The sequence below is a fragment of the Equus quagga genome, chromosome 1 (genome assembly GCF_021613505.1).
Source record: "Equus quagga isolate Etosha38 chromosome 1, UCLA_HA_Equagga_1.0, whole genome shotgun sequence".
Lineage (NCBI taxonomy): Eukaryota > Metazoa > Chordata > Mammalia > Perissodactyla > Equidae > Equus > Equus quagga.
In genome coordinates this window covers 37,064,926-37,092,328 of record NC_060267.1, presented here as the reverse complement: position 1 = coordinate 37,092,328, position 27,403 = coordinate 37,064,926, and the positions used below count along the sequence as shown (strand labels likewise).

Genomic DNA, 27,403 nt, shown 5'->3' with positions numbered 1-27,403 from the left:
CATTTCAAGTTTTTAAAAATAATTTTTAGTTACTATATAGAAAACATAAGAGTCAAGGAAAAGTAGAGCCATTTTCCCCTAAGTTAAAGTATAAAACTTGAAAAGAAATTTTTTAACATCTGTACATTTCTCCACAGTAATAATTATAAACACTTCTAAATGAAATATTTTACATTATGAAGTATACTGAGCTGGAAAAAAAAAAACCAAGCCTTTTCTCAAGCTGTTATGAGGGTATGTCTCAAAAGACTTAACAAAGATACCATAAGCAATCATTATCTCTATTTGTTAAATTAATGGCGTACAATTAAAAAAAAAAATCTTTTGACTAAATACAGAACTGCTTTAAACTAGAATTGAGTAGGGATAAATTTAAAAGCATGTCTAAAAACGGTAAGTCCAAATCCTCTATTTCTTACATCACAATATTCCATCGTGAATAATAAATAGTGAAAATATCCAACTGGACATTATTGACATTCATCTGTACACTGGGGGTCTAAGTCCTGACTCACACACTCTAAGCATCCCCCCCACATCACCCTTGGATGTTCCAGAACCACTTCCACTTCACTTTAGCTACCCACAGTCACAGCCATACCTCAACCCACTATTCCCCAAAACACTCCACACCCAGATGTCAAGTATACTCAACTACAGTCCCTTCTCTTACTGAATGTGCACCTTGCCCTCAGTCTTTCACCCACATCTGCAGCACTTCTGCTCTCTACTTAGCCAGGATCCCAGGATCAGAAATAACCAATAATGCTCTAGATCAAACTTCTGGTAATGCTAAAAATCACCTGGAGAGTTTGTCAAACAGATTCCTGGGCCCTACCCTGAAATTTTCATTTACTAGGTCTGAAGTAGGGGCCCCAGAATTTGCATTTCTTACAAGCTCCCAGACCGTGCTGAGGCTACAGGTAGTCACAGCACACTTTAAGTAGCCAAGTAACCCGGAACTCTTTACCTCCTGAACCTGACGTATTCTTTCCCCAACCTCCACTTCCTTCCATTCTCAGTCTGTAGAAAAACATGAGAAGGCACAAATCCGTACGGTTTGAGATTTTTTTACAAATTAACACCCTCATCTCAGGTAAGCCCTGTGTATCTCCCATGGCTGACATCCTGATCACATTCATGGGCACCGTTCTAGACTCTTCCAACCTCCAATCCCATCCCAATATAATTCTACCATTAGTTCCTGCTTTACTGAGATCAAAGCATCTGATTTCTTCTCTCAACTGCTACCTTACCACAACATTTCTGAGTATCCTCATTTATTTTCTTTTCCTTCAATATCAAAGGAAGATCATTTATCTCTTTCAAAGCTCACCATTCTACAGGGGAGGGCAGGGGAGCCGATCTGGGAGGGAGCAGGCAGGCTCCATAAACCTTTCATGCCACATTTCTTCTCCAGAGACGTTAGTTCTGAGTATGTTTTTATAATGCAAGTTCATTTATAGCTTCTGAATTCAGAAAACGTTACACCCAGAAGTCACAGTGCTTACATTATTATAATACATGTAAAAATGTTATAATTATAGTAACATGTTATAACATATAAAGCAGGTAATAATTATAGTAAGTGAAAGAAGCGTACTTTAATTTATTTAAATTCATTCAGGCTTACGAAAATAGCTCCAAGAGTTTAACATTATTTTAATTTTGTTTCAACCCATACATTATTTTTTCCAGAACCATCTCCATTATTGTATCAGTAATCTGGTATTACTAATATTACAAAAAATTACTGGTATTACAAAAAAATATTACCAAGATCGATATTTTCAGGTTTGCTGTAATTTCTATAATAAAATATTCTTTGATATTTATAGCAGTTATAATGATACAAAAGTATTACATCAATTTAGGATTTGATGGTAAAAATGTACACCTTATCTTCCAAAAACTCTAAGAAATTAGTCCAATGCAATAATACCTCCAAAACAAAAGCATCTTTTTTCCCATGTGAAAGGTCCAATTCCGTAACTTCATCAGAGCTTTCTGATTGAGATCTTAAAAGTCTTGAGCGTTGTCTAGGTTCTGGGATGGGCGATCCTATAATCTCTTCAGATATCTCCTGAAAGACATGTAACTGCTCTGTACCATATAAGACTGCCTTTTTTAGTTTGTTTTTGGGGGTTTTTCTTTTTGGTAAACTGCAATCTTTTCATATTTTTCATTGAGGTATAAGTGACATATAACATTATATTAGTTTCAGGTGTACAACAAAATGATTCGATATTTGTATACTTCAGTTTGGTTTTAAATTTTTATATTAATAGACAATTACCCGTGGGGGAAAAAAGTTTGTAAAATATATTCACAGTCTATAATGATAACCTTTATAACTCTAACTAACTTTTTATAGAGTACATAGGAACTTCCTTTGATTGATAATAGCAGCCTTGAAACACTAATCCAGAAACTTCATACTGTCACAGACACAGAACGCAATACTGACATCTAGTGTACAGAGAAGACACTAAAATGAATAGGGAATCGGCAGTCCTTCCAGCTCGGAAAGTATTTTCTACTCAGTGTTTAAAAGTCCTAATAGCTCATAAAGAACTAAAGATTTATGTCCCCAAATAGGATTCTACTCTTTTATATCTTTCCTTATCCAGTGGTAACTTTTCAAAGCTCCACATAGTAAAATATAGAATATGATAAATGTATGTATATGTATGTATACATAATACATATATTATGCATGTATTTGCTGTGCAACTTACTAAGCTAAACAAACTTTGGCAGTTACAATAACGATCTTTTAGAGGTAAGTGTATGATGAAATCTTATATGGGTCTGTGAGCTTTCACCTATTCCACAGCCAAAGAGTAGAGCTAACTAGAGGTTCTAAATATCTGTTGGCCACAAGGAATATCGGGAGAATGTGGATATGTGAGCACAAATGCAAAAGGCATAGCCTATTGTTGGCGTAACAAAGCTATCTTTTTAAAAAACAAGGAAATTATAAGAAAACGTTTTTTAAAAACATAGCTTTAAATGTTCATTGCTAGTACATACATTACAAAAGACTACCACCAGTTTCATAACAGCTATCTATGCATTACTTTCACATCCATTTGTTTTATTTGCACTCCAAATTAACTTGCCCTACACAAATTTGACAGGGAGCCTACTATAATGACTATAAAATGAGAAAGAACTGCAGTTCAGAGGGAAAGCAGTTTGCTGGGTTTGAAAACTAGCAAGTGAGGAACCTGTCTAGAGCACTTCTTTTGACTCTGAGTGAAATGTCCTTCCCACTAGATTTCACCTTTCTTTTTGTAACTTTACAGTAGTTTAAAATTCAGTTATGCCTCTGTTGACTGTATCATGGACCTAATAAATTAACTTTCTGGCATTTAATATATTTTAGATTCATACCAAGGTTTTATCTCTGATACTGTTATTCTAAAAGTTCTGCACCTTATTTTGATACCTTTGCTTGACAGAATTATCTCCATTTAAGTGGTACTACACTACTGCATTAGAAACATCTTGGGGGGCTGGCCCCGTGGCCGAGTGGTTAAGTTTGCGTGCTCTGCTGCGGCGGCCCAGGGTTTCGCTGGTTCAGATCCTGGGTGTGGACATGGCACTGCTCGTCACGTTGAGGCGGCGTCCCACGTGCCACAACTGAAGGACCTACAACTAAGGTATACAACTATGTACCGGGGCTATTTGGGGAGATAAAGCAGGAAAAAAAAAAAAAGATTGGCAACAGTTGTTAGCGCAGGTGCCGATCTTTAAAAAAAAAAAAAAGAAATATCTTTCAATGTATTGAGAAAAATAATCAAGCAATAGCATTCACTCCAGCTGGGGCACCTTCCTAAGAGAAGGAACACTCTGACCCACATTTTCAAGGTGGGAATATGTTGTTTTAGAAAATTGAAAAGACAGAACTGTAATCTGAGTAGTGGCCTGGTACACTGACTTTGTCAAACAAATTCTGAGATGTTAAGCTAAAAGACTGTAATAAGTCAGTATCGAAATAAGGAAAGACAGTAGAAGGTTCATAAGTTGATTAGTCCTTTTTGCGGAAATACAGTCATATAATCAACACATGAAATCCATATATGCTGAAATCTTAAAAATCATAACAGATTTATTCCCTCCTCTGAAATGTACTACTAAAATAGGAGAAGTTCAAATAAATTACTGGATGAAGTAATTTAACTCACATTCTGATTTAAATACGTCTCTGTCTTCAAGGGGCTCACATTATAGTAAAGGAAGACAGACATGTAAAAAACAAGCACAATAATATGTAATAGGCACTAAACAGAAGCACATACAGCTACAACAGCAACACAATGGAACAGGGTCAATTCTTCCTATGGGAGGCCAGGAGGGAAGAATAGAGCTGATAAATACTGTTGAGCAAAAGCATTCGGCTCATATCAATAGAACAGATAAATGGAGCCCTAACACATAGCTTTGCAAATTCTTCTCCCCAACAGGCATAAACACTGTTAGTAGATGTTCAAATATCAAAACATAATTAAACAAGAAAAACAATGTATTGCAAACAACGTACTGCAAACAGTCTACTGCGTTGTGTGAAAAGCTTTTACGAAGGCTATTTAAGTATTAATATAGTAACACATCAACTTTTTTTTTTTGAGGAAGATTAGCCCTGAGCTAACATCTGCTGCCAATCCTCCTCTTTTTGCTGAGGAAGACTGGCCCTGAGCTAACATCCATGCCCATCTTCCCCTATTTCATGTGGGATGCCTGCCACAGCATGGCTTGACAAGCAGTGCACAGGTCCACACCTGGGATCTGAACCAGCAAACCCTGGGTCGCCAAAGCAGAACGTGCACACTTAACCACTGCGCCACCAGGCCGGCCCCCACATCAACTTTTTCAGATGTTCTATATCAGCACAATAGAAATACAAAGCAAGCCTCATAAGTAATAAAATAAAAAAAGAAACAAATAGAATAAACTTCAATAAAATATTTCATTTAACTCAATATATCCAAAATATTACATTTTCAACATGCAATCAATATAAAAAATATTCATGTGGCATTTTACATTCTTTTTCATATTAAGTCTTCAAAATCCGGTGTATACAGTATTTTACTTACAGCACATCTCAATTGAGACCAGGTGCATATCGAGTGCTCAATAGCTACATGTAGCCAGTGTCTACCACACAGAACAGTGTAGCTCTAGGTTATATCCTTAAAATTCCTCCCAGCTTAACAACTTTGCTAGAAAGCTATAAATCTGAAGCTAGAACTCAGATCCACTGTTCCAGAAGACCAAAATTCAATAGTATATATAAAATAAAATAAACAACGTTATTCAAACACTTTCCTTTTGTATAATATTTCCTTTTGAAATACTGTTTCAGAAGTACTTCATTATCAGAGACTCCTAAAACAAATAGTTTCTTTCTCACTCTAACACATCTTTCTTTCAATTCAGACCACACCTCTAAGGCATCCGTAGGGTAAGAGGCATTGTTATACCAACTGGACACTTGGGCAGAGACTGACTATGGAAATGACTGGTAGGAATATTGTAAGAAAGCAGCTGAAACTGAAAAACTCTGTATTCTATCACATTTTTACCATAGATAAGCAATCTTGCTTTTTACTAAAAAAGAACATTTTAAGCCATTTATTTAGTCATAGTATTTATCAAGAGGCTACTACTAAGAGGAACTGTTCTAGGCATTAGGAATATACAGCTTTGATGGAGCTTCATTCTACTGGGTGTAACAAGCAACAGACAAAAATCAAAAACATCTCTGTGTACACACACATACAGAGATAAGAGAAACAGAAAATAATAAAACACTGAAGGGGGATAGGAAGTATCAAAAATTGATGGGAGAGTTACAACTTCTAAATAGGATGGTCAGAGTCAGTCTCCCTAAAAGAGACATTTGAGCACAGACGTAGAGGGAGGTGAGAGAATGAGTAATGAGAAGAGCAAATCTAAATAGTAAAAAAATATCTTTTATGTCCCAAATAAGATAAACTAAAAATACACTAACATCTAAACAATAACTTACGCATTCATAACGTAGACTTATCTTACTTACCGGAGGATTGATTTCATATAACTCTTTATTCTTAGCAATCGTGTCATTTATCTTCTTTTGCATATGAGATATATGCTGTTCATATGAACCATCATTAGGAGTCTTCCCAGCAATCTGAATACCACCAGGAGTTGGTAAAGCTGCTAAATAGACACCTGTAGCCGACTTGTAAAAATAATGGGGAAATAATCAGAAAAAATATCTGAAGAATAACAGTCCTGAAGTTTTCATATTTATTAATGTGGTCTTTGCCCTATAGGAAAAAGAGTTAGCATCAGTGTAAGCATAGGTCACATGTGGAAGGGCACAGAGAAACATTAACCAGGAACGAGGTTAGTTGCTTCCGGCTAGAAGCCCAGGTAGATTTACTTTTCACTGCATAGCCAACTGCACTTTAAAATGTTTACTCATGATTGTAAAAAATAAATTACATTGAAAAAACAGCTTAGAAAAAAAGATAAAAAGTTGTTAGAAAGTAAATTTTTCATGAATGAGTAATTTACCTTTAAAATGCAGAAGTAAAAGGGAAACTTTTTTTTTTTTTTTGGAGGAAGATTAGCCCTCAGCTAACTACTGCCAGTCCTCCTCTTTTTGCTGAGGAAGCCTGGCTCTGAGCTAACATCCGTGCCCATCTTCCTCTAGTTTATACGTGGGATGCCTACCACAGCATGGCTGCCAAGCAGTGCCATGTCCGCACCCAGGATCCGAACCAGCGAACCCCGGGCCGCCGAGAAGCGGAACGTGCGAACTTAACCGCTGCGCCACCGGGCCGGCCCCATAAAAGGGAAACTTTTTGCAAAGCAAGTAAATAAACTGAAGTTCAGGAGATAGGAAACTTACTCAAGATCACACTGTCAGTAAAGGTGGAGAAGAGATGTGAACTTGTTTCTCACTCCAAAACACAAGAACTTTTCACTATCTAACCCTCCCTCCATAATGACCAAGGAAGAAAACTTTACTTGATACAGATTTCTTTTAAATATTTAATCAAATGACTATTAATTTCTGACTGTAATAGTACTGCATGCCATTAGTGCTTGAAAACTATTAGGGGAAATACAAAACAAGATAACACACACATACACAGACTTATGTGCGCTTATGTATAAATATGTTTATCCCAGCAAAGCAAAAAATATATATAGAAGCATAAACATCAAATTGTGAACATCAAAGGAGTGGAACAGGGAAAAGAGAAGATGATTCTCCTAATTCTAGATATTTGTGTATTTTGAATTGTTTGAGTTATTATTATTTTTAAATTAATCAACTGCCAATTTTGTAAAAGTTCATCCTAAAAAGGGTATGATACTCTATGATGAAGTCTGTACAGTAGATGAAAGTGATCCTCAGACGCTCTCTCTTGGTTTGTTTTTTAGTGTCCCTGACTGCACCAATGACCCAGTCTCTGATGCCCATCCTCAGAATGCCCTCTGCACCACATGAAGCCTTAGTGCACCATCTCCAACACTTTCTTAACTGCATTCACTAGAGGCAACAACCCAGAATGGCTGAGAACACAGACTCTGGGACTAGATAAGCCTGGGTTTGAAATTAAGTTCCAGTACATGTAACCATATCACTCTGGACAGGTCTTAACCTGGCACAGCACCCATTTTCTCCTCTTGTAAAGTGAAGATATTACATTCCTTCCGAAGTAGCATGTGCCGGATACCCAGTGGGCACTCATCAGAGATTAACCATCATGGAAGCTACTCTTGGGACTCTGAGATTTAAGTGCACAAGCTAAAACAGAGCACAAAGATCCAAATCTCAAACAGCTGTAATTAGTGTCACTAGTGATCAAGAAGGAAAAGATTAGTAAGAATCAGAAAAGGTGGCATTTGAGGCAGGCAGGAAGAATTATACCAGGATCACAAACTAGCTTCCTGGGACTCAACCCTCAGAAGAGTTTGATACAGTTGGCACAGTGTTTTTTAAACCTCTGAGTTTGAATCAAGCTCTTAGTTCCCATAGACACCTACCAATAAGTATCATTTTATATTCATCCCAAATTACATATTTATATTATGTCCTCACTTAAGCAAGTTTTTAGATGAATGAATTATAATGAACACTATTTTCCCACAAGTTAATCTAAATATCAAATACCTTAATATAAATCAGATTACTTTCATTAATTATCACAAATTTCTCCTGTTAAAAAACTGTGATTACCAAATTAGTTTATCATCATCACACATATAGAAATTTACATATCTGCTCTTATAGAAAGAAACAGATGAAGCAGGAAACAATTTAGCATACCGAGAAAAATACTACATATTAGCATACTACAAATGCATACCGAGAAAAAGAATCCAAGTTCCATAAATTTTTTTTGCTTTTTCTCCCCAAATCCCCCCAGTACACATTTGTATATTTTTTTTAGTTGTGGGTCCTTCTAGTTGTGGCATGTGGGACACCGCCTCAACATGACCTGATGAGCCGTGCTATGTCCTCGCCCAGGATCCAAACCGGCGAAATCCTGGGCCAAGGAAGCGGAGCCTGGGAACTTAACCACTCAGCCACGGGGCGGCTCCCTATAAATTTCTTAAAATGAAATTTCTACACATGTCTCAGAAAGATGGCAGAGAATTTCAAGAGGAAAAGTGCGAGTGACATAGACAAAAATGTTGGCTAGCAAAGTGTCTAGAATATGAGAAGATTTCCATAAATATTATTGATCAGATTTCATCTGATCGATATCTATTTTGCAGGCATCTAGTTCCCCAGGTTTCAGGCTACTTATAAAGGCAAATCTCACTTTCCCCATTGACAACTTTCTTAAGTCAGAACTTATTTTCTAACAAGCTAAGGTGAACATGAAGCTGAGATAAAGAGCTTTTCACTGCCTCACAATTTATCAGCACTTAAGAAACATGGTATCTTATTGCACATTCCATTACGGACCACAGGTGCCCGTTATGATGAAACTTAACTCTCTGTCCAACAGTAGACAGTGTCTCACATGTATTGCTTTATTTTCTCCATTAAAACTAAAGATTGTTTTAGCACAGTGGTCCACCCCCTCAGGAGTGATTTTGCCCCCTCAGGACATCTGGTAATGTCTGCAGACATTTTTGGTTGTCACACTGGAGGGAAGCTATTAGCACCCAGCGGACAGAGGCCAAGGATGCTGCTAAACATCCTACAATGAACAAGGCAGCCCCTACAACAAAGAGTTACCCAGCCCTAAATGTCAACAGTGCCAAGGAGAAACCCTGTCTTAGCAATGTATAAACAATAATCAAGTCCAGAACAATGGAGGTCAACTTACTAAACAAACCATACATGATAATTTTTAGAAATCTGACTATTGAGGTTACGGTCAGAATATAAAAATATAATAATAATATAAATGTAAATAAATAATTTCAGATAATAATTAATTTAAAATAATATAATTGATAATACTTTTATAATAAATATAAAAATAAAATATCTGAAAGCCTATCATCAGATTTTTTACTTCCTAAAATGTCTCCAATCCTTAAAGGTCTTGATGCCAGTTTCTTTAGGTAAGTCTTTTGAAAATACTGTGAATTACATGAAATCGAATCTACTACAACTACAGGAATTGCAAAACAAAACCGAAACATCTAAACTTACCGCTAAGCCCATCAACATATTTTCACCCACTGTGATCTGAATTCTCAGTCCAAATAAAGCGTTCATTCCTTTGAGTTTTAGTTTATTCATTAGCTGAGTATGCACTTCATATTCCATAAATGGCAACAGATTACTGATAGCTGTGGCATTTGCTTCTGCCTGTGCTTTCTTTTTTAAGCGACACAACCTGTTAAGGAAAATAATTTAGACAGTGAATGGTGTTGTTGGTACCATCTTAAGAAATGTCCAATTTATAAAGCTTTCCAAAAGTGTGCTTGATAAAACATTTCGTTATTTCAAATGGGCTTATTAAGTTATATCAACAATCTTCCATTTTTTTACTGTCTATACTTTTGCTAAAAGTTCTATTTCAATAAACAAAAAGGAAAAAAATCTCAAAATCTCTAGAAATGAAATAAATACTGATCAAAATTACTAGAGAATATAATTTAAAATCTTAGGTTTCATAACTCCATGTGATCATATAATGGATGGATAGCAGGAAAAAAAAGTTAATTTACTCATTAAAAGAATAGAAACTTACTTGAGCATCTACCACATGCCAGGCATGGTCTGGGTGGTGGGTACTAAGCAATGAACAAAACACCAAATGCCTGTTCTCATGGTTACATTCCAGTGGAGGAGAGTGGGGTGGGAATGAACAAAGACATGAAGTAAGCTCAGTGTGTTTAAGACTCAGGTGTCTGAAAAAAATAAACCAGGAAAAGTGAGGGATAAACTAGCGAGAAGGCCTCACAGGTGAGCTGGGGTCTTAATGACATGATGGAACTGGGAGAGTTGGAGAAAGACAATTACAGAATGCAGCTCGCACATTAGAAGAACCAAAAGGAGACGTAGCTAAAGTGAAGAGAACAAGGGTGAGAGTGCAGCTAAGGGGCACGACCATGATAGGGTCATATGGGTCATGGTAAGCAGTTTGATCTTAATCTACCAGCAATGGGAAACCCCAGATAGGTTTCAAGTAGTAACATGATCCAATATACATCTTAGGACATCATTTATATTGCTACAAAGAGAATGAAATAAAATGACAAATATGGTGTGGGGATGGTAGACAAGAGGCTATTTAGGTGAGAGACAATGAGAGCTAGTAGTAGTTCTCAAACTTTAGCTTACATCAGAATCACCCAGAGGGCTTGTTAAAAAACAATTACTGGGCACCATCCCCTGAATTTTTGATTCAATAGGTCTGAGGTGAGGCAGGAGAATTTGCATTTCTATAAATTCCCATGAGGATGGTGATGCTATTGGTCTAGGGACCACACTCTGAGAACCGCTGATGGAGCTAACCTCATCCTCCCTAAAACAAAAATAAATTAAATTAATTATATATTTTTAAAAATCTTCCCAAAAGCATCACAGACAAGGGCAAAGGGGTATAAACATAAGGAGGGAGTTTGAGGAAGTTCTTTTGTGGGGGGAACAGTTCTGTGTCTGGACTGTAGTGGTGGTTACACAAATCTATTTGTGGGTAAAACTGCAGAGTACTATACATGTACACGCAAATACATAAATGAATGCGAATTTAAAAATTGTAAAAACTGAATAAAGTCTGTAGTATAGTTAACAGAATTATACCAATGTCAATTTCTAGTTGATACTCAACTACAGCTGTATGAGATGTCACCGATGGGGAAAGCTGGGTGAAGGGTACATAGGACTCTTTGTACCATTTTTGCAACTTCCTGTGAGCCTATCAGAGTCAAAGGAAACAAAATGACAAACAAAAACCAGCAGAAACAACAGAAAACAAAGAGATTTCAGATATTAAAATCATCAGTTACAGAATCAGTCACATGATATTAGATTTGAAAAAGAACAAAATAAAACTTCTAGTAATGAAAAACAGATTGCCAAAAATTAAAAACCCCAATTATTAGGCTTAATAGCTTATTAGAAACAGCTGAAGAGAGAATTAAAGATTTGAAATATAGATATAAAGTATCCAAAATACAGCACAGAGAAACAAAAAGACAGAAAATACAGAAAAGAGAGTAACAGACATAGGGGAGGCAGTGAGAAAGTCTAACATATTTTAAATCGGAGTATCAAGAAGAGAGGACATGAAACACAGGAAAACTAATATATAAAAATTTCCTAAAACACATGAAAAATACCAATTTACAGATTTAAGAAACCTTCAATTATATATTCAAAGACTATTTAATTGTTATATATATTCAAATATATAACAATTAGGATAAAGAGAACTCCATACCTAACACTTCATAATGAAACTGCAGGAAACCAAAGACAAATAGAATAGCTCACACACAGCCTAAGGAAAAAAATAAGCTATCTTCAAAGGAACATCAGTTAGTCTAATAGGTTACTTTTCAACAGTAGCAAAGAAAGGCAAAAGGCAGTGGAAGCATATCTTCAACATGCTGAAAGAAAATAACTGCCAGCCCAAAATATCTTTTAAAGATAAAACAAATACATTTTCAGACAAGCAAAAATAGTTCACCACCAGCAGATCCACCAAAAGAAATACTAAAGAATATACCTCAGGCAAAAGAAAAACCACCCCAAATGGAAGGTCTAAGATGCAAGAGGGAATGAAAGCAAAATAAATGGATTAGAAATATATTTTTGAATAAAATTCAGTACGACTTTGTAATAGATTTGATGTGGGGAGGTTAGGAAAGAGGACAGTATCAAAGAATACCATATTTGGAATGAAGAACTGGATAAAGCAAGGTACTATTTATTAAAATAGAGAAGGCTAATATGAAAGAAGTGGGGAAAATCAGCAATTAGATTTGGAACAAGTATGACATGCCTATGACACATCAAAATGGGATATGAAATAGACAGGTAAGTATATGGGTCTGAAGCTCAGAAGAAAGTTCTAGACTGGAGTTATAAATTTGGGACTCACAGACATATAGATAGCAGACAGACCTATAGGAATTGATGAGTTCAACTAGGGAAAGAGCTTTGAGAAGAGGTCCAGATCCATGGCGCTCAAGGATCAAGAAATGAGAAGGAATCAACAGGGAGACTGAAGATTATACATAAAGACAGGAAAAAGCAGAAAGTGTAGAATTTGAAGTCAAAGGAAGTTCAGGAAGGAGAAAACCATCAACTGTGTGACTACTGCTGAGATGCCAAGTAAGATGAGGACAGAAATACTCAATGGACTTGGTAACCTGGCAGTGGTTAGTGACCTAGACAGCTATAGCTGTTTCCTGTATGCCTACCACAATTTAGCGTTTCCTACTTTAGTACATTTTAAAAGGAACTCAACAGCTAAATGAAGTAGTAAAAGAAACACTACATAGCATTCTTCTTTAAAAGAAAAAAAGTCAATTTCCAAAACGTCTTGCGTATTCAATGTCATTAAAGCATACTGAGTCACATCCTAGCCTGCAATAGGTTAATTAATGATCCTCATAATAATAAACATTTGTACAAAATTTAAATGTTTAAAACTGCCTTTGTTATAAATTTGTTATAAACTTGAGTTTTATAAAGAGGATATTTTTCCTCCCAATTTTCCGTACAGTAAAATGCAAGGTTCAGCTGGAACTGTCCAACCTGCCCAGGGTCACAGGTAGGAAACTGTGGAGCAGATATTTGAAAATACGTCTGCTTGACTCCATTACCCATCCTCTTCCAGGGACCCCAGATGTTGCTTCCACAAACATACCTTGCTTGAATAAGACAACCTTTTCCAATAACTGTTGCATCTGTCGGAAGGTCTATAGTTGTAAAGAGAACATCAGGAACTTTTTGTTTCCTGCAGTTATAGCAATATGTGAGATGAGCTGGAAATGGCATGTTCAGTTCATCATATGGGATATGGCAAAATCCACAGCCTGCAGGCAAATTTTCTTCTAGCCTATATGAATACATGAAGAAAAAAAATACAGCATTCTTGAAAATTCTATGCATTTCTTCAAAAACAGAGATTGTGTATACAGTACTTGTATACAATTGACACAACTTCTACCACAGCAGGTTCTAAGAGTACTATTGTGACTGATAAAAATTACCAATGACCATCAGGGTCTGGCTCCATGGCCGAGTGGTTAAGTTCTCACACTCTGCTTTGGCAGCCTGGGGTTCACCAGTTTGGATCTTGGGCACAGACCTACACACCACTCATCAAGCCATGCTGTGGCAGCATCCCACATAAAAGAACTAGAATGACCTACAACTAGAATATACAACTACGTACTGGGCTTTGGGGAAAAAAAAAAAGAGAGAGAGAAAGATTGGCAACAGATGTTAGTTCAGGGCCAATCTTCCTTACCAAAAAAAGCATACTTAAAAAAAAAAAAAAAGAATTACCAACGACCATAAAATCAGAACCATACGCTTTCCTATGAGAGAAAAGGCTTATACAAGGAGAAAGTCATCTTGCATCAATTCATATGTTTGATGACTTAGCACCTGATAAAAACTACTATTATCCCGGTTTTTTTCTTTGGGATATAACACAAAAAGAAATGGTTAAACAATAAGGGTGACATTTTCCTACTGTCTGACCAATATACCACAAATATAATCACAAAAAAATGCCCATGAAAAAAAATTTTTCAACTACACAACCTAACAATTTGAAAAAAATTTATCATTAAAAAATAAATCCTTTAAGAATAAAAAAAAGTAAGTCAAATACAGATATACTCTAAAATTTCTAATTTCCAATGACTGTTTTAATATTTCTTAGAAACCAAAACACCTGTTTCATAAACGACACACATATCATAATTAAACCACAAATGAACAACCCACAACCTTCCCCTTCATTGTAAAATGTTTGTTGTTAACATGCTGTTCATGAATTCCTTTTAGAATGATTAAGCATTTTTTCACTCATTAAATCTGAGGAAATCGGGAGAATAAGAATGCAAATAGAAGGAAGCTCCATGGAGAACTCCAGATTTTCACACAATCACAAGTCCTAGGGTTCTGGAAGATGTGGGTTCTCAGTTCTCTCTAACCTAAAGCAATCCTTTAGAAGCTGAAACACGGCAAGCAGACAAATTAAAGAGGAGAAAGGAAACTCACCCCATACCTACTAGGAGTCAGGCTTTCTGCAGAGTCTTTATATACATTATTTCACTGAATTTTCACAATAACCTTCTAAATCAAATTAAATTACTCCCAAATATTACTCTTTTATTGTTGAGATGGCATTCTGATATATTAGAAGTAACAGGGAAATCAGACAGATCTGAGTAGAGCTGTGTGACCCTGAGTAAGTTATTTAACCTCTCAGAGCCTCTTCTACAAAACTGGAATCACAATTTTATAGGGTTTTTTTGTGAGGTTAAGTAAGAAAACTATGGCTTAACACACACCCCCCTCCCAATCTAATGCCAGCAGACGACAACAAACACCAGGTCCACGTGACCTGAAACCAACCAGAGACACGAAGTAACTTGCTCAGTCACATTAAGTACTAAGTAGCACACCTCAGATCTTAATGCCAGTTTGTTTGAATCCAAAGCCCATGTGTTACAAGGGAGCACAAAAGGATGAAAACTGGGACAATTTTTAACTAAACACCTCATGGAAATTTGAACGTAAGTGGTGTGACATCATAAGGCTTAAAAAATAAAAGTATTAAAATGTATGAAAGCATTCGAAATGTGAAATGTACAAAAGGGATTGCCTCTGAAGAGTGAGATCATAGGGAATTCTCTCTTCCTTCTACTCTCCTGTATTTTTCAAATTTTCTCTAGTAAGCCCTAATCATTTTACAGCAGGAAAAAAAGGACATTTTCCTCTTTTACAAATAGGGATGATATCTGCGGCATCAGACTGCCATGGAAGAGAGTTCACTGTACCCATTCAAGCACAATACCAAAACAGCTGCCTGGGAAAGGTCATTTCTATCTACTCAAGAATGAAATCTACTGATATGGCTGAGAACTACATTGTGGCACCGGGGTAACTCACTGGCAAAGTCAGTTTTCTCAAGAGAACATTCCAATTGTTTAATATTCTTGAAAACGTCCCACCTTCGCTTTCCTATTCATGATGACTTTTAATGTTCTGGAATATATTATGATCAAAATCCACTTTTTAATACTGACAAAAGAAGAAACTGACCAATGTCTTCTATGTGCCTACCAGACCTAAAAGATCTTTTTTATATAGAGACTTGCAAACTTATACTAAATTTGATCACATAGAGAATTTTTTTTTGCTTTCTTCCTTAATGTACATTAATATAGTAATACTGGAAAAAAAAGCAAACATGCATACTGTGGGATAAGGAGTAATTAAAATTTATATTATCTGGGTGGAGTCTTGTACCAAACTAATGGTTTTCTGTCTATATATTTGATAATTTCACCTGTTTATGGAAAGCATTTTTGACATTTATAGAAGCTAACAGATTAAAGGGACCAATAATCAATCAAAAAGTAATCTCATTTTATCTAATGCTTTCACTTTCTCGTTCTCTTTCCAAACATTAAAGTCACACTTCACTTTCCATGAAGCTTTTTATATGTCATTTCGGTACAAAATAGTGTTTTGATTGTTTTGCAAATTAAGAATTTTCTCTATAAAAATTGTTTCATGGGCTTTTTCTGTTTTGGAGGTAAGACAAAGGGAAAGGAAAGTAAGAGAAAAAGCAAATAAAAGAAATTATTTCTATAGTATAACAAACAAAAGATGTATACTTCAAATGCTTCAATTGGTAGTCATACATGTCACTTATCAAGATACCAGAAGTCAAACTGTGTCATACGGTGCAGAACCCAATCCGTCTCTGTTGCTGTGGGTTAGGTGAAAACCAGCAAAGCGCCTGGTCCTGATTTCTACCCTGCACCACTGGAACCCACCCTCCGAGAGAAGAACTAGCCCAGCTCTGGGAGAAAAACAGTCATCCTCTCCCTTCTCTGCTCTTATGGACAACAAGCCAGGCTGCCATGACAACCTCTGTTCCAAACAGCCCTCCACGGTGCCGTCCTGCAGGAATCTAGGGTTCAGGACCGCCGCCGTGCCGGACGCAGACAAAATACAGACCTCTTCACTACAAGAGAAAAAACGTAAACACGTTAACAATTTCAGGCAATCCAACTGTGGCAAATGTTAAATATCAAAGTGTTACAAGGGTGACAATTTAACTTCAAGTTAGACTGTACTAAATATTAATAATATCACAGGCTTACCTCCTAAACCTAGAAAATAGAAGTAATGTAACGTTATTAAAATGGGGAGGGTAAGAATTCTTTAGTACTTAAAAATTGTAAAAGATAAAGTATAATATTAATGACAATAGATTCCTTTAAAATTGGTAAAGCTGATAAAGACTGGAATGTTTCAAAATAACACTAGTTACAAACAGCAATAACCCATTTGATACTCATATTAAATTTTATTAAAATTATTCTAAAAGCACAACTATGCACTTATCTATATTGCTATAGCTGAATTTAAACAATAATGAAAAGGTATCTGAAACAAATAATATCCAAAATATACTAAATGGAGTTTACGTTATTATATGTATGATAAAAACTGATTTTGAAAAGAATTCTTTGAAACTCTTTATGATATATCACCCAATCCGAAAGCCAAAAAATTAAACAATCAACACAATTATTGAATGAGATCACCCAAAGCAAATGAGAAAAGTAGGGGCCTAGGGATGAAATGCTGGAAACAAAGTGCAAATGGACCAGAAGCCTAAGAGGGCATGAAGGAAATGGACACTTGATCTGTAACTGAATAGAGAGAGGCCAGGCTGAAAATGTTTAAGTGGGCACTGAGAACATGAGGAGGAATAACAGGGAGCCACTGAAGGCGTGGAATCGAGGAGCTATAAGAGCAGAAGTGAATTTTAAGAAGTTTAATCCAGTAATAGTATGTAGGATGGGTTAGAACAGAAAAAAATAGTGAAGACTGGATTTAAAGACAAAGATTTTTTGAAGTCTAGAGGAAAAAAAGGAGTTTGTGTCAGATTAATTGACACTTCTAAGTGAAATTAATTGGATTCATCTCTGTGGACTCCTGCATCTGTGACCCATCTCCACCCACACTGAACCTACAGCTCTGGCTGCTCCAGGTGCTATTCTTTTAGCCTTGACACTCTCCCTATGCCTCTTCCTTTATACATCCCGACTCATCCCCGAGACTCAGTTCAAGCTTCAGTTACTTCATTAATCCTTTCTTCCAACCTTACTTCTAACCTCCAACCCTCTGGGATCCCAAAACATCTTGCGATATCTCTATCATATAATGTATTACACTTGTCATAATTTTCCAGTAGAATGTGAATCTGATGGCCCATATCTCTAGGACCTGAAAGTGTATGACATTAAATCCATGAATGCGACCAGACTATGTACTGAGGATAAGCATAACAAAGGTGGCAGTTTAACAAGAGTAGAACAGCTACAATGGGAACAGAACAGTTCAAGAGTATAATACATGGTCTGCAAAGGAAACAAAGGGCCCTCAGAAGATGAAATAGCTTGGCTCTGTAATGTCCACATTTACTACAGTCAAATCATTTTTCTCTAACAATAATGATCAACACAAGTGCAAGAGAATTATCCATGTAATAGCTGGCAGTAAGAATTATCTTCTTACTGTTTCTAGATGACATCTGTTATAAACTTTTGAAGAGGCTGAAAGTAGGGTTCAAGGATGGCAGAGAGCAAATCAAGTCAGAACCCAAGTAAGGAACCGGGAAACCTCTTGGTTAAGTTAAGGGCCAAAACAAACCAACTGTAAATAAGCAAATAGGATGGGTGAAAAAATACTAAGTTGTGATCCGAGAGTGAAATTTCATAGTTCCAAATTTTTAAAGAGGAACAGTTATTTCAAGAAATAACGAAGTACAAAATATGGCTGAAAGTCAAGTGAGGACAGAGGACTTGAGAATGAGAAAGCACAATGCCAGGCTGTCAGAAGAGAATCGTGTAACTGGAGGAGATGGCAGAGAAGTAATTAAGGAAGGCAGGAGAATGTTTTGGAGGTAGAAAAGTCTGAACTGTGGAATGCATGGACTTTAAAGGCGGAGAGGTTGTTCAAATGAAAGGTAGGAAAAACAGGAGTCGAGAACTAAGAGTATGAGGTCTCTTCCTAATTTCACAAAGTTAGGAAGGATGACTTGTTGGCAGGAGAAAGTTAAGTTACAATTAGCAAAGGAAGGCAAAAAGAGTTTACAGACAAACTTTAAAGACACATGGCAATTCATTTACAGTAGATCAAGGGTTTTAAAGATCTGAAAGGAAGAAGTCAGAAGAGTCAGTATTATATTCTCACTTAATCCCTCAATAACCTTAATTGACAGGTGGCTATTATCTCCATTTCAATGTATACATTGAGGCTCAGAGAAGTAGACCAACTTTCCCAAAGTTTCACAGCAATTAAGTGGCAAAAATGGCGTATGAACCTCAGTCTGATGTACTTTAAAATCCATGCTCCTGGATCACTCTACTATTCTTCTTTTCTCTATATTTGCACAAAGCTTTTCCTCTTTCAGTTGACAATCTGTAAATTACACCATCTAGAAAATCAAGTTGTTATTATCATTTACCAGATGCTAGTTGATTCACTGTAGCCCACTACAGCATGACAGCCTAAAGCTTTAGCATGTGACTTTATTTCTTGTCTGATTTCTGCCCACCACGCATCTCGAGTTTCTGGTTCATCTGAAAAATAAATTTTAAATCAGTTCACTACTCAACAGCACATTGTCTGGATGAACAAGAAATGCTTAAAATAAATATACTCCGGAAGGCAAAGAAATACTGTTCTACAGCAGATTTTAAACTTCACAACTTTAAAATGCTCCTTCTCAAAAATTTCAACATCTTAATGTAATGCTACTTCTCAAAATGTTTAACGTTTTAAACTTGATTGCCAGAAAATAAATCACCTAGTTCTATTTGCTTTATTACTTTAAGGGACACCAACAGGGATGTATTTTAGTAAATACAACTTAAAATGGAGACCCAGAGTTTCCAGATTTTAAGCTTAAAGTGAGAGGATATCTTATGTCTCACCTCACTGAGTGAAGACTTTATGAGTCATACTCATAATTTAATTTAAATTCTGATTTCATTTCCTGGTACCTATTTTTTATAACCCACTATATTCTGGGTTCTTTCCAAGGCAAAGATTTGTCGATGTTAAAGAAGAGAAGCCATCTATAGGACCCAACCTTCTAAAGAAATGTGGGTCCTAAAGCAAAGTGACAAGAAATAAAGGGACTAACCAATTCAAAATAAAGAAAGCAAATACATTTAAAAGATTAATACAAATATTTTGGTTAATGTATGTAAGGACAAATTTCAGATAGAAGACTATAACTCTATGTATGGCTCTGTAATGAAGAAAATGCCTTAGAATCACAGAATTGTATTAGATTATCATAGAGGAGTCCAATATTGCTTGTAATGGAGCATTATAAATGGAGCATCTGTCACATATACTTCCTAATCACTCGCATTTGGCTGCAAATTACTGGTGAACAGCAGCTGCAAATTATAGTAACTTTTTATGTGCAAAGATGCTAAAAAGAGAAGCAGTCTATAATCAGCATATCATAATTTGGTTTTTTTGTGGCCAATTCCGTCTGGGAAGAATCTGAGATTAAAAAAACTTACTCGACTCTATACAGGATGCTAAGTTCTTATTGTAAATTTTCCACATAAAAGGCACTATTAAAACTGAAAATCAATCCAAAAACTTCCTTTTTTGAATTTCAGTATATATCCACTTACAAATATGTTTTCCAAAATAAGTAGAATAAGTAGAATTATACTCACTAGGAAAATACTGCAGACAGCAAAGTAAAGAAAAGTTACAAGGCTTGTGATAGCTCACATTCCTATGATGTGATTTTGTTTCCCCCACAAGGAGGAGATCAGCAAAAGGGAGAAATGAGCAGATAAAAGCCAGAACTACAAATGACGCCAGCCAGTTCTTGAATTAAAGTTTTGGATCCAAGACAGAGCTACCCTAAAACTTTCTTTCAGAAGAAAAGAAAGAAATGCAGACTCCAGGAAACTGAGGAAAAGATCAAAGTATGAGATAAAATGAAGAGAGAGAAATAGAAAAGACTACAATACGGTGTTAGCAATCAATATTATGAATTAAGAAATGTGTGAGGCAATTAAGTGGCCCTATTTTGCACATACTCGCTCAAGTTAAAGCATTTCTTCATATTCCTAACTGAAATATAGACATTAACAGCACAAATACACTTGCAAATCCATGCTCTCTGTTTCTTTTAGGACACACATGTTTCCAGACCAATTCGGACATCTATTTAACATCATCCTTTCCTAATAGGGAATTTTTATATCATAAAGCAAACTTTCATTTAAGTAGTTGCTAAATCTATCAAATTATTTATGATCCTTTGAAAAGAGACATAAAAAAATAATAGAAACATATCTCAGTTTAGAAAATAATTACTATCCTGAAAAACTGTAAAATAAGCAGTCTAACTTTTCTTAAATTCACTAATAAAACCTGCTATTTACTTTTTACACTGTTCTGGAAGTTTAAAATAGTATTTGCTAAAGCCAATAACTGTATACTATGTTTATATAAAAGTAGATTTTTCTCACGTTAGGTCTGCCTACATCTGTGCCACAAGTAATACATGGTAGCTTTTCTGTTTTAAAACGAATTTTACAGGAAGTAATCCATAACATTATTTTTTAAGTTAGCAAAAAAATGGAGGAAGCTAGTTATTTTAAGTTCAAGATATACTTATTTAGAAATGGCCAGCATGTTCTAAATGGAAAAGTATGTAATAATAATTACTATGAGATACATGTAACCACATAGAATACAAAGTTTACTTACATCAAACTTACCTTGGTATAACACATAAAATAATCAGATAATTAAACCAAACACTATGAAAGAATAAGTGGCTGATTAAAAAAAAAAAAAGCTGAATGCAGCGCAAGTGGAGCATTCATATTCTTCTGACAAGTTCACAAGCAGCCTTTGACACGTGAGCCACACACCGCACATGGGGATGCCATCGTTATAGTAATAAAGTATTTACAAGATTAATAAAAGCTAAAGAGTTACATAACATGGCAGCTAGGGAAGCAAATGGCATATGTCCACACTCTGAAGAATTTCTTAAATTTGGTTTTTGGCTAAAGCAAAAGCTCAAAGAACAAAGGGTTTTGCAAAGCAGATTCAGCAGACAAGAGCCAGAAACAGTGGATATTCGGGCGCATGCTTGGATCAGGTGACAGTACAGACTGAAAACTATGGCAGCTCACTGAAATGAGTTACAGAAAGTAATGGCCCTAGATTCTAGGTGAAAGCAAGGCAAGCATACAGTAGGGAGCACTGGATCACAAACTAGGAATTGGATTAACAATAATTATCTACAACTGTAAGCAAGAAGCCAAAGGATGAATTTTTTGGCTATTAAATTTAGGGCTTAATTAAAAAAAATTAAGATTAATCAATTTATTTAATATTAAAGAAAAATTAAATTTATCTTCAAATCCTTATTATACTTAGGCCAGAGCTGAGCCAGAGAACATTCAAGTAGTAATTATGATTCAGACTAACTCGTTACAACTGAAAATTCAGAAATATCACAGCATTTAATCTCCATAATGGAACTTCCGAACCTTAAAAACTGCTAACCACATCTTATAGGAAACGCATGAGTGAATTTGAATTGTTTTATTCACCCTACAAAGTCAAAACTGAGGATCTACGACACTTACATAAAAGGCAAAACAAAGAGTCTGGCTTAAAAATTTACGGCAACAGTCCATGCCATAATGAAACTGGATACAATTTAGTCATTTGAAAGATAGACAGCTGAGATGTGAGGGTCCCAATTAATAAATATTTCAGAGATGTCAAGAAAAAAATATCTTCCCTTTAAAATACCATGCTCCTCCCAATAACCTATAGAATTATTTATAATTATAAAAAGATATTTTAGGATAGATTAAAATTTATTTTATACAAATTATATTTCACACTATTTTATGTTTTTCTTCTACGGGTCAAAACTCTTCTTAGATAATATCACAAATCTTTTAATATATTCTTTTTAATTGTAGGCATGAACTGAGATCTCCATCAATACCTCACTGGTGCCTCTTTTAGGGGTAACATCAGCATGCTTGGGTTGACATCACAATTAACTTATTTTACTACTGTTACTTTTCTAGAGCATGGCCATAGCTTGATATCTTGCCATCTTTTTAGCATTTTATCTTGCTTCTGAAATACATGTAGAACTGGTAAAGATGCCTAAAAGGACTGTAAGAGTCTATATCTCAGAAAGTAAAGAAGTAAACAACTCAACATAATATGCCTTTATAAAACTTAATCCCGTTGAGATTCTAGGCAATCACACACTTGTCACTAAGAAACACTGACTACCTGAAGTGTTAAATTTAGTTCTATTTTTAAATAGCTCTGGGAGAGAATAACTCTGCCCTTGAGAATCTGTAAATCTGTGAAAGAAAAAAAGGAAATGGATAGTTATTCAATCTAATTTTCAAAGGAACAAGGAGATAAAGTGTTAACCAGGATCAAATGAAGGTTTTTAACACAATGACAGTCTATCTAGTTAATGGACAGCATAAAAAGTTACATTCTCAAATACCTGAAAGTACTGTTCTAGCCCAAAACCACCTTTTGAAGAAGATAAATTTCCCCTAATGAAACAGAAATTAGACAGTTCAGGTTCAAGGGAGTATACAACCTCAAACTGGGTGGGGGTTCAGTACCAGAACCAGGAAGAAGAGCTTCATCACAGAGGGAGTGACGTGCAAATTCAGAACAGACATCAAGACAAAGTAATTTGGGACGTTAGGATGGTAGCTGGAATATAATCCACGTTGGATCAAACTGGAGTCTTCACTATTTAGGAAAAAAGTAAGATATGTAATCTACTCCTTAATTGTGAAATTTCACTCTTTATATATATATAATGTATCTGGAGACCAGTTACATGACAGAGAGAAAATTATATATTACATTTACATGTTACGTTATAATAATGCAATGAATATCCAGTTACATTTTATATATAATACATAAAGAGTGAAATTTCACAATTAAGAAGATTACATATCTGACTTCTTTGTACAGATAGTAAAGAATGGGTAGTAATGAATATCCAGTTACATTATATAAAGAGAGAAAATTATATATTACATTTACATGTTATATTTTATAGAAAGAAAAGCTCACATATCATATATGCTACATTTATGCCTTCTTGAATTCTATGTATCTACTTCCTGAAAACCTTATTAAAATGCTGAAAACCAAAAACTGCTTAACTACTTTAGGCTTAGTTTTGCACATCTCTCATGAGTACCTCTCAGATGGAGTAAAAACAATTGCTGAGATCATCAGTAGAATTCAAGTTCCAAGGAAGCTTATATCCATTTAACTAATACACACACACAAACACTGCAAAATCATGTAACAAATAGTCTAGACTGGGGATGTACACAGAGTGTCTGCCTGGCTGACCAGTGGTGTTCCCGATCCCCGACACTGTGCTCAACACATGGTAGGCATGCCACAAACATCCACCGAATAAAAGGTTTTTACTTAAAACTAGAAAAAAACCCCACCTTGGACATTCAGATTGATATGTATATTCTATAAATATTTCCTTACACATCACCTGACACATTTTGTTAAAATTAAATATTTTAAAGTAATAATTATACTCATTTTTCTAGGTTTTAGCTATTAATTTTTGTCCCCCAAATAATTTGAATTTTCTAAACAACTGTAATTCTGATAACTAACTAAAAGGAGGAATATTTTCTAAATTCGGACCACTAATCTAAAGTTTGCTTTATCACTAGCAAAAGTTTATTATAAGATTGAGAAAATCTTAAGTATGTGTCATAAAATCTACAATCTGTCTAAAACATATACAAAAACTTTTTAAAATACTCTCAAAAACAAAAGAAAAGTTATCCAGTTTTAAACAACCTGTTTTACTAACTTGGGACTTCAAACATTCACTCTTAAAAATATTGTCTGAGTTTGGAAGCTATTTCAAACCAGTGCTTTTCAAACTGTATTATATAACTACTTTATATTGCCCCTTGTCACTTCCTGAAAAAATATCTAAGTTGACAAGCATCCTATACAAAGAAAGAACAACAAATTTTCCTCAACTACACTGAGACTACTGCTAACTAAAAAATCTATGTACGAGCCATTCAGAAATATTTTTACTGATAAACTCAGGGAAAAAAAGAAGATCATAGCCATGTGGAAAACAATGAGCTAGCATTATTAAAATTTACTCTTAAAATATTTCTTACAACTCCACTTTCAAAGAGACTTGAGTTTCCAAAAGAGAGGACTCGATTGCTTGCTGGGATTTTAAACTTTTGAATATGTGGAATAATCATGATCTTTCTCTCTCTCTCAGCTCAAAGTTGCCAATAGCCTGTTTCACTCGCCACATTCCAGTAATTACCAAGTAATTACCTGTCGATTTTACATTCTAAATATTTTGTAAATTTATGGTTAAGACTGTAAGCCCTGAAGCCAGAGCAGTAAGGTTCAAATTTTGGCTCAGCCATTTCCTAATTTACCTTGGGAAAATTGCTGTTTTGTTTTGCTAATCTACAAAATAGGAACAGGGTGTACCTTAGAGTTGTGTTCTGACAATTAAATGACCTAGTACCACAGAACACTTAGAAAAGTGCCTGGCACACAGCAAGTGCTCTATAAACGTTAGCTCTCCTATCACAACCAAATCCTAGGTCACTTATCTGGCCAGGACTACTGCAGTCTACTAACTAGTCTCCTTGTCTCTAGTATTGCTGCCTTTAAATCCATTCTCTATCCTATAGCCAATGATCTAATGCAAATGTGACAACGGGCTATCGGTCTTATTCCTATGCCCCTCCAACGCCTGCCATGTCACACACGATATTTGTAAATGCTGCACCTGCACCCTCCTTCCTAGCAGCAAGACTCATCTTATCTTTCTCAAAGCCTGTCACCAGGCCTGAAACCTAAGAAGTAAGATAAGAAAAGGTTTAGAGTGAGATGTGTGTTAGTCAGATGATAGAACAATCTTGGAAAGTGGAAAAGGCAAAAGTTAAACCTTATAGACATAGTAAAGACTTTGTCCATGTAAGCAGAAGTACAGAATTTGGCAAGGAGAAACATAGTTGAGGAAGTAGTGTATCTTGCCATCATTTAAAATAACAAGGTTTCAACTCCTTAAACTATTAATGATCAAGGTTTCAACTCCTTAAATTATTAATGATCAATCTGCCCTCAATGTCCTTTTTCTATATAATTACTTTTCTCTTCCCACTACAATAATCCGCCTATGTTTTAAAAGTATATTTATTTTTATTAAATGAATCCAGTAAGGTATTTTCAATTTATCACTAAAAATCAAGTATAAAGCATTACATTAAAAATGATTCTTTTGGGGCCGTCCCGGTGGTGCAGCGGTTAAGTGCGCACGTTCTGCTTTGGCGGCCGGGGGTTCATGGGTTCGGATCCCGGGTGAGGACGTGGCGCCGTGTGGCAAGCCATGCTATGGTAGGCGTCCCACATATAAAGTAGAGGAAGATGGGCAAAGATGTTAGCTCAGTGGTAGTCTTCTTCAGCAAAAAGAGGAGGATTGGCAGATGTTGTTAGCTCACGGCTTATCTTCCTTGGAAAAAAAGGATTCTTTTCCTTCTAAGCAATGTGATACACGCTGGCAAAAACTTGGATAGGAAATAGAGGTGATTTCCCTAAAGATTTACCAATTGATGTTGGTCTAAATCTGCCAAGTTGGGGCCTGATGCAAGTGTTTACTAGACTGAATTCAGGTAAATCTGCATGATGAACATGAGTTACTTCATAGTCAAGCATGCATTACTTACATCAGAACTTACATCCTGGACTCCTAAGAACAAAAAGTTTATAATATTGAAAAGATTATGAGATATTATCTAAAACGCAGAGCCTCTTGGAGTTTCTGTTCTTGTTTTTCTGTAAATAGATATACTTTCTGACACAAAGAACTGAAAAAGTTCTAAATTCTAAAATGCAAATAACGTAAAAGTTCAGACATTTATATTATTAAGAGAATATGCTTTTATCAAAAAAAGAATTGGCTTTGACTCTAAACCACATCATCAGCTGTAACATTATCTTAGTTTAGTTTCCTTAAAAGCTACAAACTATATCCATATGAAATTACTAAAAAAGAATAATTGTATTTTCGTGTGGAAGGGGAAGGAAGAAAGCTTATGAAAACTATTAATCTCCCAAAAGTCGTTTTTACTTACCAAATTTTGGAACACTTCTAGAATTATACACAAAATTCTAATAGTTATGCTTTTAGAGTATTTATAGAACACTAAATGCATTATATTCAAATCTAAAGTGAAGTTTAAGTATACTTTAAGATTATCAAACGAGTTATTTAATACTTATAATACATTTAACAACTAGTATTTCCTTAATCGTAAAGCTAATGCCTATGTCATTTTCCTGACACGAAAAAACTGTCCAAAACTATTTAAAATTATCATTCTGAAAGTTAATCATCTAACAAAAGCCATTTGTAATTTAGGATATTTCTATGGTTTTGATTAGTTCACTTTAGTTAACACATTTTAATATTTGCATTTCCATGGAAATTACAAATTACATGTATTGCAGAATGTAGCTGTATAACTGAATTGACATTAAAACTATTTAATCTACAACATTTCTAAAAACTTCACTGAGCTGCCA

General features: G+C 35.3%; 1 protein-coding gene across 9 annotated transcripts in view; it reads right to left on the bottom strand.

The window, feature by feature from the left end:
• The window catches only part of C2CD5 (C2 calcium dependent domain containing 5), an 88,718-nt gene that overhangs the window by 18,203 nt on the left and 43,112 nt on the right, over positions 1 to 27,403 (bottom strand). For 8 of the 9 annotated variants that reach the window (XM_046659885.1, XM_046659899.1, XM_046659917.1 and 5 more), the window contains 6 exons: positions 19,212 to 19,326; positions 16,602 to 16,697; positions 13,353 to 13,544; positions 9,680 to 9,866; positions 6,068 to 6,232; positions 1,943 to 2,083 (listed from right to left, as the gene is read on the bottom strand). In XM_046659885.1, the coding sequence (XP_046515841.1) occupies positions 1,943 to 2,083; positions 6,068 to 6,232; positions 9,680 to 9,866; positions 13,353 to 13,544; positions 16,602 to 16,697; positions 19,212 to 19,326 (896 nt within the window). The remainder of the gene's footprint in view (positions 1 to 1,942; positions 2,084 to 6,067; positions 6,233 to 9,679; positions 9,867 to 13,352; positions 13,545 to 16,601; positions 16,698 to 19,211; positions 19,327 to 27,403) is intronic. The other variant, XM_046659893.1, reaches the window with a different exon arrangement.